General features: G+C 45.6%; 2 protein-coding genes across 3 annotated transcripts in view; one reads left to right on the top strand and one right to left on the bottom strand.

Annotated features, from left to right (window-relative positions):
• LOC141108812 (relaxin receptor 1-like) overlaps nt 1-1,434 on the top strand; it is a 155,165-nt gene extending 153,731 nt beyond the window's left edge. For both annotated transcript variants that reach the window (XM_073600764.1, XM_073600765.1), the window contains exon 18: nt 582-1,434. In XM_073600764.1, the coding sequence (XP_073456865.1) occupies nt 582-772 (191 nt within the window). In that variant the 3' untranslated portion in view covers nt 773-1,434. The remainder of the gene's footprint in view (nt 1-581) is intronic.
• Nucleotides 1,435-6,431: 4,997 nt separating this feature from the next.
• STARD8 (StAR related lipid transfer domain containing 8) overlaps nt 6,432-18,179 on the bottom strand; it is a gene marked incomplete in the record, with an annotated part of 136,207 nt that continues 124,459 nt past the window's right edge. Inside the window, 6 exon segments of the mRNA XM_073600761.1 lie at nt 6,432-8,017; nt 10,652-10,828; nt 11,381-11,598; nt 14,229-14,450; nt 14,701-14,815; nt 17,856-18,066. Coding sequence (XP_073456862.1) covers nt 7,900-8,017; nt 10,652-10,828; nt 11,381-11,598; nt 14,229-14,450; nt 14,701-14,815; nt 17,856-18,066 — 1,061 coding nt within the window.

Raw genomic sequence — 18,179 nt, 5'->3', positions numbered from 1 at the left:
GTGGGAAGAACGTTCCTCACATTGGCGATCAGTGGGAAGAACGTTCCTCACATTGGCGATCAGGGTGAAGAACTTTCCGCACATTGGCGGTCAGTGGGAAGAACGTTCCTCACATTGGCGGTCAGTGGGAAGAACGTTCCTCACATTGGCGGTCAGCGGGAAGAGTCGCTCCTTCCATTGGCGGTCAGTGGGAAGAATGCCCCCCTTCCATTGGCGGTCATATTGCCTTCCTTACAGACAGGTAAAAAGACAATTGATGGTATGCCACTGGTCCTTCCAAGGCCCTGGAACTATGCAGCCACCATCAACTGGGAGGTCAGCCAAAGCTCAAGGAACCCTCAGAAACCTCTAGGAACACTAGGGTTCCATGGAACTCTGGATGAGAATGGCTGGTTACCTGCGTGCTCCCTCCTTGTTCTGTAGAACAAGCTCAGGTAAAATATGGGACAACCTCTAGCTGTATCATAACCCAGATAAACAAGAACTTGTTCAGAAAATCCAAACCAAACAATATGTGACCCAACTTTCTCAGAAGCAAGATAGTTGATGTTGATAGTTGATGTTTTTCTCTTTATTTCCAGGCACCATCACCTCCTGGGTTGTAATCTTCATCCTACCCATTAACAGCGCTTTGAATCCAATTCTTTATACACTAACAACATCATCCTTTCAAGAAAAGCTTAAACAGTGTTTGCAAAGCAAAAGACACCAGTTCCAAGAGTCTGGCAAAAGCAGCTTTACGTTAGTCTCCATCCACACCAACACAGCTTGATCCCGTACCATCCCCCAACAGCTCAGACCACTTTGTTCGGGAACGGTTGTGAATCTGCAGTACGGATGTGGTTAAATGATTGTGCCTTTTCCGAAACACGACGATCATCGGCCCAGAGGAAGTCCAGGTCCGCACTGCCGATCAATTCAAGAGTGCCAATGTTTGATATGATGACTGTGCCTTTCAGGCCTAAGACGAAGGGATTTAGGACAAGTGCTGCTTGAAGGCACCTAGCCCTTCCATTTGTGGCCAATCTGTGCAACATGAACATTGAAGAAACCTACAATTAAGGAACCCATGTGCAAATACCAGCAATCCACTACGGTAGGAACTCTACAAACTGGAAGGTTGGGTGATGTTCCTCTAATTGGAGGACTAGAGAGAAGCTGAAGATTCCCACCACGGGATCATGCAAACAGTTTACAAACAAAAAACAATAAATCGGGAATGGACCCAGCCTTGGAGGTGGAAGGCATCTGTTGACATTATTGGACGATGGGGCCGAGCACGGAGCTGCAGAAACCAGGGCTGCCGAGCGGATAGACCAAATAGTTGCCAAGGGTTGGATATATTGGTTGTGTATGTAGCATTGCCATAAAACAGGGAACCGGAGTGCAATGTATAGGAAATAGACATGCATGTACATATATTTATAAATTCCTTATGACAAAACTGGCCGTGTATATCATTCCGACAGATCTGCTATGCTTCTTTTTAAAACAAATCTCTAATTCAGTTCCAGGTTGTGGAAGATATTAATGGGTCGGTATACCCCAAAAAAATAGGCAAGAATGAAAAAGACGTCTACAAGGCACAATACTGTAAGTCCAAAACAGCTATATATGGATAATCGTACTTAGAGTAACCTTTAGTCCAAATGAGATTTCACCCTTGCATTTCTATTTATGGTGGGTGACGTGGCAGATTTAGTATAACTAAAGGCAAACCTGTTACATATGGGGTAGAGTAGGAAATGGTGGAAACCACCCTTCGGGACCGACACCTCCATATATATGCGCAATTAGGGAGATTTTGCCTTAATTCCTGTCCTGTAGAGGCTGTGAGTGAGAGAAAAATCCCACCTCCAGGACAGTTGCCACTATGGGGACATTCTGGTGACAACTCAAAATCTTGGTTTCTTCTTAAGTCACCGAGTCCTGGTAATGGTGGTCCCCAGGATAACTACAGAGAGTGAGAGGGCAATTTACTAAGACTGGATCTTGCTATTTGGTATAACTAAAGACTAACCATTTTTTCATATTGGGTGAAGTAGGGAATGGTGGAAACCAACATTAGTTTTTTTTTTTTTTACCAAATATGTACTATTTTGGAGATTTTGCCTTATTTGTTGTAGGGCCAGCAGCAAGCGAGAGAAAATCCCACCAATGTGAGGGAAATCTCCTCCGAGACAATGGTCATCAGATTTCCCCCGTTTCCTATTCTGGTGGCAACTCAAAAGTCTTTGTTTCTCCTCCATGTTGAGCCCTGGTAGTGGTGGTCACCTGGATAAAGACAGGGAGTGACTCTCCCTAATGTTTTGCTTTAGATACAATTTAAGGGATTTATTTAGAAGGTTATCGGCCAAGATCAAGTGTAGTATCTGTTCTCATGAGTGTCCAGTAGGGGTGCTCCGCTATCATTCTAACAGTTTGGCTAGCTATACAATATGCCCCTTGCTGGTATGATGGGGGTCCTGAGGGATCTTCTTTGTGGGAAGGAATTAAGCGCCCATTGGGTAAGGTCAGGGTTGGTAGTACTTCCTTGGTGTGGAGAATTCTGAGGGGCCCAGTGCCTCCTGGTATGACCAGAGGACTAGGGGGCAGAGGGCTGGTGGTGTCAAGCACCCCCTAGGTAAGGAACCTTTAGCTAGGTGGACCTGAGTGCGACTTCATTTATACAGAGTAGAGTGAAATCAGGAAAATACCACATTATGGCCACTAGATGGCCAACTATGATTGTCAGCTCCATCTAGTGGCCTTAAAGTGGTATTTTCCTGGGTGGTGCCATTTTTTATGATAGAAGAATGTCAGACCTGTAGAGAAAATATCCTACTAACATTCTATATTGTGGGAATTCATGCAAAATTTATGTACATGCAGTTTCACAGGCTGAATAGCTCTGAATTTTGTTTTAAAAAAGAGCCCAGTCACCGAACAGCCACCACCCATTGCCAGCAGCAGCAGGGCAATTCCCACTGCTCGACTCCACCACCCCCCCCTGCATGCCAAGAGTGGCGCCCTCTGTTGCTGGGAGGTGCGCACTACTTCCAGGTCCCATTTACTAAGGCAGACTTGTTAATATGGTGGCAACGCGTTTTAGGGATACGCCCCTTTCCCCCAAAAAAGAACAAAAACATACAAACTTCAAGTTATTGGGGGGGAATTTTATTATATTTCCTTTCAATAAAAGCAAAATTACTGTATATTAAAAAAAAACTTCCCTTAAATAGAAACATTGATAAGAAAAACGGCTGAATCTGGCACAATAATCTGGTGACAGTACAAAAAAATATATTATAAATTTCATCTGTACATTATATATAACAATCACTTTTAAACATATTGTATTACAGAGAGAGGGGGAGGGGGACAGAGAACGTCCAAAGTTGGCGAGTGATTGGCACAGAACCGCATTTCATGCACCCGTTCCGGTCACCCAGAGTCTCTCTCTCTCTCTCGCAGTATCACATAGATCTATACTGTGTTATGACTCACGATTGAAGCACCGCCTGGTCCCAGTTCAGTTTCATTGAGTGCAATATTAATGCACATAGTCAATTGTTACTCCTATAGAATACATAATACACGGCAGTCACATGGGAATGAGATCAGTTACGTTTAAAGCAGAATCCACCTATAGATTGTATATTCGCACTATGCCGACTCAAGAGATGAAACTTATTGTAAAAGTGAACCTGTGGTGAGAGTATGGGCATTCAAAGACTTACTGAGCAGTAAATAAGCTTTAAAACAAGCCATCACCGACCTCTGTAGCTACAGGTACTGTGGAGCAATTCATTCTCAAATTTACAGTACAAGTAGTGATTTTATTTCCGTCTATCAGCAGCTCTGCTTTTACTGCACCCCTAACCAGGAGCGACGCAGCAACCCAGCTCCCCCCCCCCCCCAAGAGCGACGCAGCAACCCAGCTCCCCCCCCCCCCCCCAAGAGCGACGCAGCAACCCAGCTCCCCCCCCCCCCACCCAAGAGCGACGCAGCAACCCAGCTCCCCCCCCCACCCAAGAGCGACGCAGCAACCCAGCTCCCCCCCCCCCACCCAAGAGCGACGCAGCAACCCAGCTCCCCCCCCCACCCAAGAGCGACGCAGCAACCCAGCTCCCCCCCCCCACCCAAGAGCGACGCAGCAACCCAGCCCCCCCCCACCCAAGAGGGACGCAGCAACCCAGCTCCCCCACCCCCCCCCCACCCAAGAGCGACGCAGCAACCCAGCTTCCCCCCCCCCACCCACCCAAGAGCGACGCAGCAACCCAGCTTCCCCCCCCCCCACCCACCCAAGAGCGACGCAGCAACCCAGCTTCCCCCCCACCCAAGAGCGACGCAGCAACCCAGCTCCCCCACCCAAGAGCGACGCAGCAACCCAGCTCCCCCCCCCCCACCCAAGAGCGACGCAGCAACCCAGCTCCCCCTCCCCCACCCAAGAGCGATGCAGCAACCCAACCCCCCCCAAGAGCGACGCGGCAAGCCAGCTCCCCCCCACCCAAAAGCGACGCGGCAACCCAGCTCCTCCTGCTTCCCCCCCACCCAAGAGCGACGCAGCTCCTCCTGCTCCCCCACCCACCCAAGAGCGTCGCAGCAACCCAGCTCCCGCATTTCAAGCATGCGATTATTACCAGTTGCTATAGCTGCTAGCAATAATCGCTGTGTTCTCCGGGTAGGGACGTCTCCCCGGTGAGAGAACACAATAGCTCCATGGGAGGGACCCCCCCCCCCCATAGACACATTCAGTGTTGATGGGGGAAATCAAGTAATTTTTATGAGTTGCAGGAAATAAAATCACATCAGCTATGGCCCGCCTTTAGGTAAGCCAAAATGTTGCGATTTCTGGTTGCAGGAAAGAAAAATATCAATTGATTCACAAGCGCATGCGAGTTTCACCAAGTGTGTTGATAAGGGAATCCCCACCCTGCAGTGCTATTGCATTCTGCCAGCAGGGGAGCCTTCCATGCCGGCAGAACACAATGATTACTGCTGGCGGCTCCACCCTCCCCTGCGTGCGTATTGCCAGAAGAAATAAAATAAAATCTGAATTTTGTTGCCATAAACTGCACGCTGCTTGTACAGAGACCGAGCAAATCCAAACCAATCAGCTGGACAGCACAGCTTAAAAATGATTCTACACTAAAATTTAGGACAGCGGGTTGTAGCTCCGCCCCATGCGCTCGGCAGGGGGCAGTTGTCAATGCGCTACCGACACTACTAGAGAAGAAGAAGAAGTAGCAGGTTTGCGTTTGTCGTTTTACTGCCACTAAAAACAATTTTTTTTACAAGGCTCTGAAGAGTTGAGTTTAAAATCAGCTGCTCACATTGGGAAAACATTTGTGTGAAAGGTTTTAAAATCCTGTGCAGGAAAAAAAACAAAAAAAAAACAAAAAAAAAAACCCCAAAACATTGCGCAAAAGGAGGGAAAAAAAGGGGGACATTTCAATGGGTTTCGTTTTTTTTTTAAATGCTCCAAATACAGAAAAATCCTCGTTGATCCTCCAGCAATCTCCTCACTTGGTGTAGTGAGCCGACAACGCTCACTGAAAGCCATTGGAGTGTTGCAGGTCTGCTCTGCTGCACTACAGAACACCTTCCTCTCTCCTCATTTTCCATAACACAGGAGGAGGTGGTTCTGTAGTCCAACTGGGGGGAAATGGGTGGGGTTGGCAACACTGCGTGTGGCCACTCAGTAGGAGAAATGGAAAGTTCTGAGCTCACGACAGGAACTATCTTTAAAACTTTGCTTCCATTGTTCTGTCCCTCATGGGAGGTGCTTACTAACCCCTAGCTATGAGGTCACAATTGGCGGCGCACCCAACCCCCCCCATACTTCACCAACTGTTGTCCAGGAAGGACACTTTTTGGAGACCGGGTTGGCAGCGGCATTGTCGGCTCCTTGCCGCTGCTCGTCTCAGAAAGTGCTCAGAGCCGAGACAAGCCCTCCTTTCTAACCATGTTGTTGGATGGCTGCAGGACTGGGTGGTGGGCAAAAGGGGGGTGTCAAGACAGGTGGCGGCAAGAGGAATGCAGAGGGAGGATGAGTGTGTCCGCTTCCTGTCCCTCTGCATTTCCTTTGCCGCTGCCCATCTCAGAAAGTGCTCAGCGCCCGAGACAATTAGCGATGCTGTCAGAGGGGCCATGGTAAATGAAAGGTGCGGCCTCATAGCAAAAAACGGAGGGCTTGTCTCAATTTTGAGCACTTTCCCCACCATGTGGTGGCAAGAGGGAAGAAGAAGGGTGGCGTGTCATGACGCTTGCTTGTCTCAAAGTACACACAGCAGAGACAATCCCCCCTTTCTAGTTAGGTTGTTGGACTGTTGAAGGGGGGAGGAGTTCCTATCCTGCATTCCTCTTGCTGCTGCTCGGGTCAGAAAGTGCCCCTCCTTTCTAACTATGTTGTTGGATGGCTGCAGGACTGGGTGGGCAAGGGGGGGGGGTTTCAAGACAGGTGGCGGCAAGAGGAATGCAGGAGGGAAGATGAGCACATTGACTTCCTGTCCTGCATTTCCCTTGCCGCTGCTCGTCTCAGAAAGCACTCAGAGCTGGGACAAGTCCTCCTTTCTAGCCATGTTGTTTGATGGCTGCAAGAAGGGGGTGGGCAAAAGAGGGGGGGGGGCTGAGGTGTCAGGTGGCAAGAGGAATGTGGCAAGAAGGACTTCCTGTCCTTCTGCATTTCTCTTGCCGCTGCTCGTCTCAGAAAGTGCTCAGAGCAGAGACAAGCCTTCCTTTGTAACTATGTTGTGTGGCTGCAGGAAGGGGTGGGGGTGGGGGGGGGCGCTCAGTCCCTCATAGCTAGGAAAGAGGGCTTGTCTTGTCACTGAGCACTTTGCCAAGACACCCGGAGGCAAGAGAAATGCAGGAGGGAAGATGAGCACATTGGCTTCCTGTCCTGCATGCCCCTTGCCGCTACTCGTCCCAGAGAGTGCTCAGAACAGAGATAAGTGCTTCTCCCTTGCTATGTAGTTGGATGGCCATGGAGGGGGTCAGGGATGCCCGGTACAAACACCATAGCTAGGATTTGGCAGGACCTAGCATTATAGGACAAGTACAGCGGGGGGAAGGGGGGGATAGAACAATGAAAAAAGAAATGCTAGTTCTTTAGAGCTCATTTGATTTCTGGAAGACTAATAGGTATTTGTCTTGTACTTGCAGTATTATTAAATCAATAAAACTCAGGGAGCCATACAACTTTAACAGAACTGATGGCTTACTAAATAGATTTGCACAGCCCCACCACCAATGTGATGTCCTCCAGGATCAGCCTGGCAGTCAGTCATGTTTTGTGGTCAGTTTAGGAACCTTCTGCCCACCATACAGGGAGGAAGTCAGATCCTCCCCAGTAATGTGGACATCCAGATTCCAGTTATAAGTATAGTCCAGTTCTACTCTCAAGCAGGCATCATAAATATCTCCACACACACACGTACATCATCCTAAAACACATCTCACCCACCTAGAGGAGGTGGAGAACCTCAGAACATTCACACCACCAACGTGTCCACCTTGTAACATACGAAAATCCTGCTTACTGGCATCACCGAGTCAAAAGCGCACACACAAATACAAAACACATAATACTGATTTACTGTGAGCAGCACAAGAATACTGCATAGCGAGCGTCGCTCACAATTCCCCGCCCCTTCGTGGTGAGCAGGAACGTCGCCGGCTTGCACATCTGTGGAAGCAAGACTCCTGAAATGTCTGAAGTCATCGATGACCTCTATTCTACTCCTGGTCCTCTTTATATAGGGAGATGTCTGGCCCCCTGCTTCCCATTGAAAATACATGCCTAAAAAAAGGGGCTAGGCCACGCTAGTTGACGTGGCTCCGCTCATCCTATCCAGGTGGATTGGGTGACGAGGCTCCTCAAGACACTCATGTAAAGTCCCTTAGATATCCATTTACTTAGAGCTTTGTTTCAGGTCCACACGGGCTCAGAGGAGGGAAAGAGTTGCGGATACGAGCTACTTCCATCGCACAGAGATGTCCGAACACCTTGTTGTACCAGTCAGGAGAACGTCCTCTGTAAGCAGAACAAAAAACATTTTGGTGAGATTTGGTCATGTTCAAAAAAAAAAAAAAAAAAGTGTATGAAAAGCCATATCTTCTCCCTTCGGTTTTGGCTAAAAGTAAGGAAGGGCTGAACCCTCCCATTAGCTTATATTGTAAAGGGGACGTACTAAACTGCATATTGGGATTATTGGCTGCAATACTGAGAACTCTCACTAGATGTCAGTGTACTTTATACACATATATATGGTAATGACTCTGTTGTTTCTCAAAATATGATATTCTTTCCTGCAGTGCTTGATACAATGTTGCAAGAAGCAGTTGCTAATGTTTAACTAGTCACTTGCTGATATATATATATATGGAGATGTAGAATCATTGTAAATTACAGAAGTAATGGAAAAATTACATTTGCCTTGTTTTTGATGGGAATATGGGTAGAATTATTTCTCATGGGGTTTATGGGAGGAATATTGTATTTAACCCATTTTTGATATTAATATACACAGTTATTTTTCTACATGGGGATTATGGGTGGACTATTGTAAATAAACATACATAGGAACATATTAAACCTAACTACAATGTTCCACCCATAATCCCCATGTAGAAAAATATTTATATGCATATTCTTATCAGAAATGGGTTAAATATGTTCCTATGTATGTTTCACTGTAATATTCCACCCATAATCCCCAGGTAGAAAAATGATATGCATATTCTTATCAGAAATGGGTCAAATAGGGTTCCTATGTATATTTAACTACAATATTTCACCCATAATCACCATGTAGAAAAATATTGATATGCATATTATCAGTAATGGGTTAAATATGTTCATTGTCAGGCGTTAACATGATATTCCTCCCATAAACCCCATGAGAAAAAAATAATTCTACCCATATTCCCATCAAAAAACAGGTCAAATTTAATTTTTTCATTACTTCTGTATAATTTACAATGATTCTGTTGTACATCTCTCCATATCTATCTATATATATATCAGCAAGTGAAGAGTTAAACATTAGCAACTGCTTCTTGCAACATTGTATCAAGCACTGCAGGAAAGAATAACACATTGAGAAACAACAGAGTCATTACCATATATATGTGTATATAGTACACTGACATCTAGTGAGAGTACTTGGTATTGCAGCCAATAATCCAATATGCAGTTTAGTACGTCCCATTGTAAAGTCACTCTACCACTGGGGGAGAGGTCCTTTCACTTCCTGTTTCAGAGATAAAGTGAGGGGAATTTGCCTCAAACCGATGACAAATTTACCCTCACCCCTTGTTCTGGTGAGAACTGTAATGCCGCGTACACACGATCGGAAATTCGGCCAGCAAAAGACCGATGAGAGCTTTTAGTTAGAAAATGCGACGGTGTGTGCGCTCCATCTGACTTTTGCTGGCCGAATTCCAGCCAGCAAAAGATTGAGGACGTGTTCTCAATTTTTCGGGTCGGAAAAAGTTCCTATCCGAAAATGCAATCGTCTGTATGCAATTCCGACGCGCAAAATTCCTACGCATGCTCGGAAACAATTCGACGCATGCTCGGAAGCATTAAACTTCATTTTCTCGGCTCGTCGTAGTGTTGTACGTCACCGCGTTTTTGACGGTTGAAATTTCAGCGAACTTTTGTGTGACCCGTGTGTATGCAAGGCAAGCTTGAGCGGAATCCCGGCGGAAAAACCATCCAAGTTTTTTCTGATGAAAAATCCGCTCGTGTGTTCGCGGCATTAGAGGTTTGACTTCACTTCAGTTTCTGCCTAGGATGACAATGGTCACAAGGTACCAACAGGTGCTAGATCTTTTATAAAAGAGGGGGGGGAGATCTTGAGAAAAAAGTTCCAGCTCCCAATTATCTAGGAAGCAGTAGGAGTGCCGCACCAATGGTCAAATCCAAGAAGATTTTTTTTACATTAAAAATTCAGAAGAAAAGGAGGACCCAACTAGCTCCCGTGAGGGGACCACTTGTAGATTCACCAAAAAGGTGGTATTGCTGGTTGGACTTGGTCCTATTCGGCTGAATACAAAGAAATAATGGGCGATACGCTCTCACAAAGTACCGGTGGATCCGTAGATGGCCAAAACCCATATTGACATCTTGGTGGACCTCTCCAGCTACCCAAGGCTTGGGAAACCATCTATTGCAATGGGCTCCCTCTTCCCAGACGTGGTCCATTATACCCCTCCCTCCCCCCCCCACCTCCCCCCATAATCTCTTTGTCTCTTCTCTACTTTCTTCACCTGAACATGAAAAGTTGAGAATAAAATTTTAAAAATGAATATGTAATTGCCCTTTTAGATCTTAGTTCTGATGGGGGGGGGAAGAGTCCAAAACCCTCAAAATTAGCTGGTCTTCTTTTTCCACTATTTAATTATCATTGTTTAGGACTCTGACCATTGGCGTGGCACCCTTTACTGCTTCTTGTATAGCTGGACTTCTCAAGACCCCCCTCTCCTTAGGGGGAGGCTGAGATAAAGAACATTGCACGTCTTAATAAAAAGCAATGGTGTCTCCACCATTTAACTACAATGGAGCCTCACCAACTTTTTTTTGCCCCAAAATGTAGGTAACCCTCACCATTTGCCTCATTGTACCCTAATTTTTTTTACCAAGCATCTTTCAATAAAAGGTTACCTAAGGTCCGCTCTGCAAATGTACGTTAGCCTGGTTCGCCCCATTCCACAAGGCTCCATCAAATACTGTGAGCTGACAATCATGGCTTGAACCCCCTCCTCTGGCTGGCCGGTGGCGTGGTCCACGGATGTGGATACTAAAACGCACCCACCCCTGGGAAGGTCCGTGCGCCATTTCCTGTACAGGACAGAAAAGAGAATGAAAAGGTTAACTCAGGAGAACAAAAGATGGAAGATGTTTTGTTAGAACGCTAAATGATCGAGACCTACAAGGCACTGGGTTTGGATATAGAGAATTGGAGTACTTGGCTGGCAATACAAGTGAATGGCTGGACACGGCCAAATGCCAACTGCTTCTGCACAAGCGTTTTCTAGTGCATGCATATTCAGGGTTTGCACCGCTTTCGTTTTTGGGGGAAAAAAAAAACCTTTAGGTGGATGCATGAGAAAACGGTGATGCAGAAACAATGGACAGTTACCCCACTACAACCATGCATAGGGATTATCATGGCATTTGGGGCTCCCTAGGTGCAGGAAAGCACCGGGGTTTTCACATTTCAGCACACAGGGGACTGCTAAACGTCCATGAGCATGAGGCCTTAGCTGGACATACACTTTTATTTGACACCCCACCCAGGTGCATGGGGCTTGGGGCTAAAAGCCAGGTTTTTGTTGGTCGGGTAAGTTTACTTCTTTCAAAAAAAAGGACCACGTTGGGTTTTACACATACCGCAGGACTAAGAACTGCCGCCTCGGGTGCGGAGCCATACTGTCCGTCACATAGTGGAACAGGTCTGTGTTTTGCTCCAAGGTTTCTACTACTCGGCCCTGCAGGAGGTCGTCGTCCCATAGGTGGCGCTCTCGTAAAACGCGATGAAGTAACGAGCTTGGTGGAGCTTCGACCTCTGTGGACACCTTCCATAGACGCAAAGGGTTCCCGTCGCCAGCCTACAAAAAAAGACATTTGGATTAGAAGCATCGGTAATGCCTACGTCTCATTCTACAAATTCCGCAGCTCGGTCACACACACCAAAATCGGCCTCTCTCAACACAGAGGAACTCTTGACTTTCTGGTCTCAGGGAACCCTTGTTTAAAAATTACTATATCTCCAACTCCCGATACATTCGTTTGATGGTCAGTGGGAAAAATGCTCCTTACAGACAGCTAAAAAGATCAATGGTGTCAGTGGGAACTTATCTGAGAGGCAGAAATTTCTCAAGGAACCTCTAGCACAGTGGTCCTCAACTCCTGTCCTCAGGACCCACCAACAGGCCAGATTCTAAGTATTACCTTGGGGGAGATGCGAACTAGAATACGGCAATCAGTGAGCAGTAAATTATATCACCTGTGATTTATTTCGGTTATCTTGCAAACCTGGCCTGTTGGTGGGTCCTGAGGACAGGAGTTGAGAACCACTGCTCTAGAAGAACCCTAGTTGCGAAACCCTGCACTATAATGGTCAATAGTAGGTGGAAACCTGACCATCACACCTATGTGAGCTTGTTTGATATCCCATTCTAAACCCATGGCCATGACCTTGTGCAGCTATACCATCCTCCACTCTTCTGGGAAGACTTTCCACAAGATTTTGGAGGGTGTCTCTGGGGATTTGTGCCCATTTGTGGAGGTCAGGTACTGATGTTGGATGAGATGAGAAGACCTGGTCCACACATCAGGCCTCACATTGGGCACCAGGGAAAAAAAAAAAAAAAAAAAAAAAAAGAAAAGCACAACACATTCCAATCCATCCCAAAAGATGTTCAAAAGGCATAGGTGTGCACCCCAGAGCACAAACCCCCATATGTGTATATTAGCAGAGCAGTGGACGGTGTCAGTAGGGCAGTGGATGGTGTCAGTTTTTTTTATATTTATAATTTTTATAAAATAATTTTTTACATTTTTTTTTTATTATTTCTACAATATTTATTTTTTTTATAATTTTTTTTATTTTACAATTTTATTATTAATAAAAAATATTGTAAAAATAAAAAAATATTTTAAACAAAAAAATATTGTAAAAATAATATTGTACAACAAAATAAATTTAAAAAATTGTAAAAATAATAAAAAATAAAAAATCTCAAGGGTCTAAAATAGGGCCCTGATGTCTCACTTTTGAGACAGGGAATGAAACTGAGGACAGAGATCCCCCCAGTTCCTTTCTCTGCAGCCTGCATTAAACATAGTTTACTTCTGCTTCAGGTAAGAATGAAGACAGAAGCAATCGGTACAGATCACTCACTGTGTTAATTCAGAAAAGGAAGGGGCCAGTTAATGAAATATTTTCCAGTCTCTTCCCCACTCCTGAGAGGAGAAGATGGAAGCTGGCAGCACTGCAGGGGGAAGACAGGGAGCAAGAGGAATCGGCACCGCCTAGGGCGATTAGGGTGTGCCCAGGCACACCCAGCACACACCTATGTTCAAAGGGGTTACATTGGTGAGGTCAGATATGATACTGGATTAGAAGACTTGACTAACAACCCATTTCATTCAAAAATGATTTTCAGTAGGGTTGAGGTCCAAAGGTGTTCAGTATAGTTGAGTTCAGGACTCTTGGCAGGACACTCGAGTTCCTTTACACCAAACCCATCAGACCAGGTCTTTATGGAGCTAGCTTACAATCTGCATTCTAATTCATGCCAAGGGTGTTCAGTAGGGATAAGGTCAGGGCTCTGTGCAGGACACTCAAGTTCCTCCACACCAAACTGGTCACACCATGTCTTTATGGAGCTGGCTTTGTACACAGTTTTGCAGAAAAAATTTCCTCACAAGGTTAGAAACAAAAAATTTACAGCCAACTTCAGAACAGGAGAAGGGGAAATCCAAGATTGGGGACACCTAGTGTCGGGACTCCCATCTAAGGGAGGCTTTTTCCCTTACATAGTACATTTTGAGATCTCTCCTCTTAAGTCCTGCAGTGTACCCAGGACCAAAGTGAAGGAAAATATTGAAGAAGAAAGAGGAAGAAGGTGGTGGAAGAAAGGGGGAGGAGGAGGAAGAAGGTGGTGAAAGAAAGGGGGAGGAGGAGGAGGAAGAAGGTGGTGAAAGAAAGGGGGAGGAGGAGGAGGAAGAAGGTGGTGGAAGAAAGGGGGAGGAGGAGGAAGAAGGTGGTGAAAGAAAGGGGGAGGAGGAGGAAGAAGGTGGTGAAAGAAAGGGGGAGGAGGAGGAGGAAGAAGGTGGTGGAAGAAAGGGGGAGGAGGAGGAGGAAGAAGGTGGTGGAAGAAAGGGGGAGGAGGAGGAGGAAGAAGGTGGTGGAAGAAAGGGGGAGGAGGAGGAGGAAGAAGGTGGTGGAAGAAAGAGGGAGGAGGAGGAAGAAGGTGGTGGAAGAAAGAGGGAGGAGGAAGGAGGGAGGGAGGATTTTACACCACGTTACCCTTTTCAAAACAAGGTACAGCTTTAGATAGATTTATAATAAAAAATAGGATTATTCATAATGTGGCCTTCAGAATACTATGAAACAATGAACAAAAGAAACAAAGCCTCCCAATCACTTTCCCCTGATGTTTTCTTGTACCATCACTGACAAAACACAAGGTCCCCCCCCACTACAAGAGCCGCCCAGGTCCCCAAGCCTCACCTTCCTACAGGACAGCTCCGTGTTCTCTGGGCCAGGCACGGCCGTCCACCCTCTAAATCGTTCTGAAGATTCCTGGATAAGATGGTGGATGCTGCTGTCCAGAAGGGAGGATAAGTCCCTGCTCTCTCCAGTTGGGCTCACACACAAATCCTCCAGAGACAGTGGCTGAGTGTCGGCAGCTATATAAGAGTTCCGGGACTGGAGCATCATATCATGGGGGACCTATACAACACACAGAATAGACATAGGTCAGCATTGGAGTGCTAGGAGGTCAACATTTGAACTTATTGGTATGAACCATTTCTGGTCCTTCTCTTCCAAAGGTAAACTCCCAGTCCTGTCTGCTTAATGATCAAGTAAATTAATTTGGTAATGGATTTTTAATTTATGATCGGGATGCCTGAAGCTTTCTATATAAAATTGCATCCTGTGCGAATAGTCTTTGAATAGAAGGCCAATTCCATACAGTCACCTGAAATAGCTTCTTGCACTCGGTGATCATATGGAGCAATCCCTGAGTTGCCGCCAAGTTCTCACTGAGATCCTTGTGATCTGGTTTTCCTGATGTTCCTCTTTTATGCATGATCCTGTTGGGGCACAGAAACATTTCTTTATAGCCGTTTACTGCTTATAGCATTTATTTTAATCCATTCATAAACCTTGAAAACTGGATTTTTTTGCCGAGCTAAATATGAAGAGGTGCACTTAGAAAATAAACGCAAGAGTATACCACAAAGTGCAGCTTGTACCAAAAATAAATATGGGTCTAATAATCAACAAAAATGGAGAACTAGAAATAGAAAATATGTTAAATCTCAACTCCAGGAGGCAATACTCACCTTTAATCCAAAGTTGTTCCCCGAAGTACCGATTATTGGCCTTCTGGGTTAGATTATACCCAGTGTAACTCAACCCAATAGACTGGGGAATGTCTGGCTGGTAAGTCAGCTGGGAATTTGTGTGTGTGTTGTTTTTTGACTTGCGTCGCCCTTCCATGTGCTCCTTGCTGAAAAGGCCAGTTACAGGTTGCCATTTGTTTGTACCGTTGGCGAAAGTAGGGTGTCGTGGCTCCACCCCCAGAACACCTTATCCTGCAGTCACAGTACAGATACAGCGGGCAGTGCTGTCCTCTGCACCATCCAGGACAGCCAACGATAGTGAGAAAACCCCCAACGCCAGGCTGCAATACCCACTTTTATCCTGAAGCTATCCCCTACAGTACTGCATATTGGACACGAGATGCCCTCAGAGGACTTCTGGGTTGAATGATTTCCAGTGTAACTCAACCAAAAAGACTTGGGGAAAGACTGAATGTTGGGTGTCATGGCCTCTTATTGGTCGCAAGATGCCCACAGTCTGCTGGGTTGAATGACACTCAGAAGTAATTCAACCCAGAAGACTGAGGAAAGACTGGGATTGGAGGGTGTCATGGCTGCACCCCCTGAACATGCTACCGTGCAATAACAGTAATGAACCAGAGGGCAGCGCCGATCTCTGCATCATCCAGGACTGCCCATGACCAAGAAAACCCAAGAGGAAGAGGACCCAGTATGTCACATGACCAGCCAGAAGGAATCAAAAAGGCAAGTTAAAACAAAACAGAAAAGCATAAAATACCTTCAAGTGGAGGACCTCGGGGTAGAAGGTTTGTGTTGGTTTGGGGGGGGGGGGAGCAAACATGGAGTCCAATGCAGTACATGCTGTATCTTTTGGGAAAAGTGGATGTAGAAGCCAAGTCTAGAATTTGGAAGGGGGAACGGCAGCTTACGTAATGTATCTGAATAAATATTGTTCAGGTAAGTAGGTGTATTGATGGTAGAGTTTATACGCACATCATGTGGGTGAACTGGACAGCTCGTACGTCTGTGAAGATTTTAATGTATCCAGATCACAGTGCAGCAAGTGGGTCCTTAGTCACATTGTTAATAATTAAAAAGGTTGTCGAAAAACTAAGGTTAGTGTTCTAAAAATACAAATTCTCAAATGGTCATCAATATTCCACCAAAAAATATTAGTCACTTTCAACTGGTCTTGTTCTGTGGAAGACCTTTCACTACTCATCCAAGTAGCTTTCTTCAGGTTTGAGGAACCTAGGAAACTACACTAAGACCAAAAGTAATACCTGTCCACTACACCTATTATATGGCCAAAAGTACATGGACCCCCTCCAAATGATGGCTTTCAGAGGTCTCCAAGAGAAGGACTTGTTTTGTGGAAGACCTATCACTACTCGTCCAAGTAGCTTCAAGTTTGCGGAACCAAGGAAACTACACTTGGCCATATAACAGGTGTGATGGACACGTGTCTCACTTTTGGCCTTAGTGTAGTTTCCTTGGTTCCTCTAACCTGAAGAAGCTACTTGGAGGAGTGGTGAAAGGTCTTCCACAAAACAAGTCCTTCACTTGGAGACATCTGAATGCCATCATTTGGAGGGGGTACTTTTGGCCACATAACAAGTGTGATGGACACGTGTCTCACTTTTAGCCTTAGTGTAGTTTCCTTGGCTCCTGAAACCCTGAAGAAACTACTTGGACGAGTGGTGAAAGGTCTTCTACAAAACAAGTCCTTCATGTGGAGACACCTGAACTCCATCTTTTGAATGGGAACAATGCACTTTTGGCAAAATAACCGGTGTGATGGACACTCCCCACTTTTGGCCTTGCATGGAACCCTTCCAAATGATGGAGCTTAGGTGTCTTAAAATAAAGAACTGGTTTTGTGGAAGACTTTTCACCACTCGTCTAAGTAGCTTCTTCAGGAACCAAGGAAACAACACTAAAGGCCTAAAGTGAGACACATGTCCATCTCACCTGTTGAACATTTGGCCATTTAAACAGGTGTGATGGACACGTGTCTCACTTTCGGCCTTGTGTTGTTTCCTTGGTTCCTGAAACCTGAAGAAGCTACTTAGACAAGATTTGAAAAGTCTTCCACAAAACAAGTTCTTTATTTGGAGACACCTGAGCTCCATCATTTGGAAGGGTTCCATGCAAGGCCAAATGTGAGGCATGTGTCCATCACACCTGTTATTTGGCCAAAAGTGCATTGATCTCCTTCAAATGATGGAGTTCAGGTGTCTTCAAATGAAGTACTTGTTTTGTAGAAGACCTTTCACCACTCGTCCAAGTAGCTTCTTCGGGGTTTTCAGGAGCCAAGGAAACTACACTAAGGCTGAAAGTGAGACACGTGTCCATCACATGGGTTATGTGACAAAAAGTATAAGGACCCTCTCCAAATGATGGCATTCAGCTGCCTTCAAGTGCAGGCCTGATTTTGTAGAAGACCTTTCACCACTCATCCAAGTAGCCTTTTTAAGGCTTGTGGAACTGAGGAAACTACACTAAGGCCAAAAGTTAGACACGTGTCCATCACACTGATTATAAGGCCAAAAGTACATGGACCCCCTCTAAATGATGAAGTTCAGGTGTCTCCAAGTGATAGGTCCTGTTAATACTCCATTATACAAAGACATTGTAGACCATTGCAGAAACAGTTTGGTGCAGGCCATTTTCTGTTCCAGCTCCATAAAGACCAGTTTGGTTCCCACACTTGTAGGTGGTACCAGCACAATTTATGAACTATAAGTTATAAGAACCTTAAGGTCATCAGACCAGAGATTAAACTCACCGAGGAGAATGCGTCTCTTTTTTAGAGATATTCAGATGAAAGACTGATGGCGCCAGGCAGACTGCCAAGTTCCCAGGAGTCATCTGGTTCTCCTGAGCAGAGGAAATGTCACTCAGAAAATACAATAAGGTTTGCAGAACTTCTCGGTTCTCATCCGGCATCAGCAGAATCGCTGCCTGCACTGCTCGTAGTCGCTGCTCCTTGGGCACATCTAGAGAAGGGATAGAAGTGGAATATGAACTCCAGGCATATATAAAAAAAAAGACACAAATAAAATGCAGCTTTTTAATTGAAATATAAATCCTTTGGCAATCACAACACAGC

This window comes from Aquarana catesbeiana, linkage group LG09, assembly GCF_042186555.1.
Source record: "Aquarana catesbeiana isolate 2022-GZ linkage group LG09, ASM4218655v1, whole genome shotgun sequence".
Classification (NCBI taxonomy): domain Eukaryota; kingdom Metazoa; phylum Chordata; class Amphibia; order Anura; family Ranidae; genus Aquarana; species Aquarana catesbeiana.
Note: the sequence above shows the minus strand (reverse complement) of the source record. Positions and strands in the feature narration are given on the sequence as shown.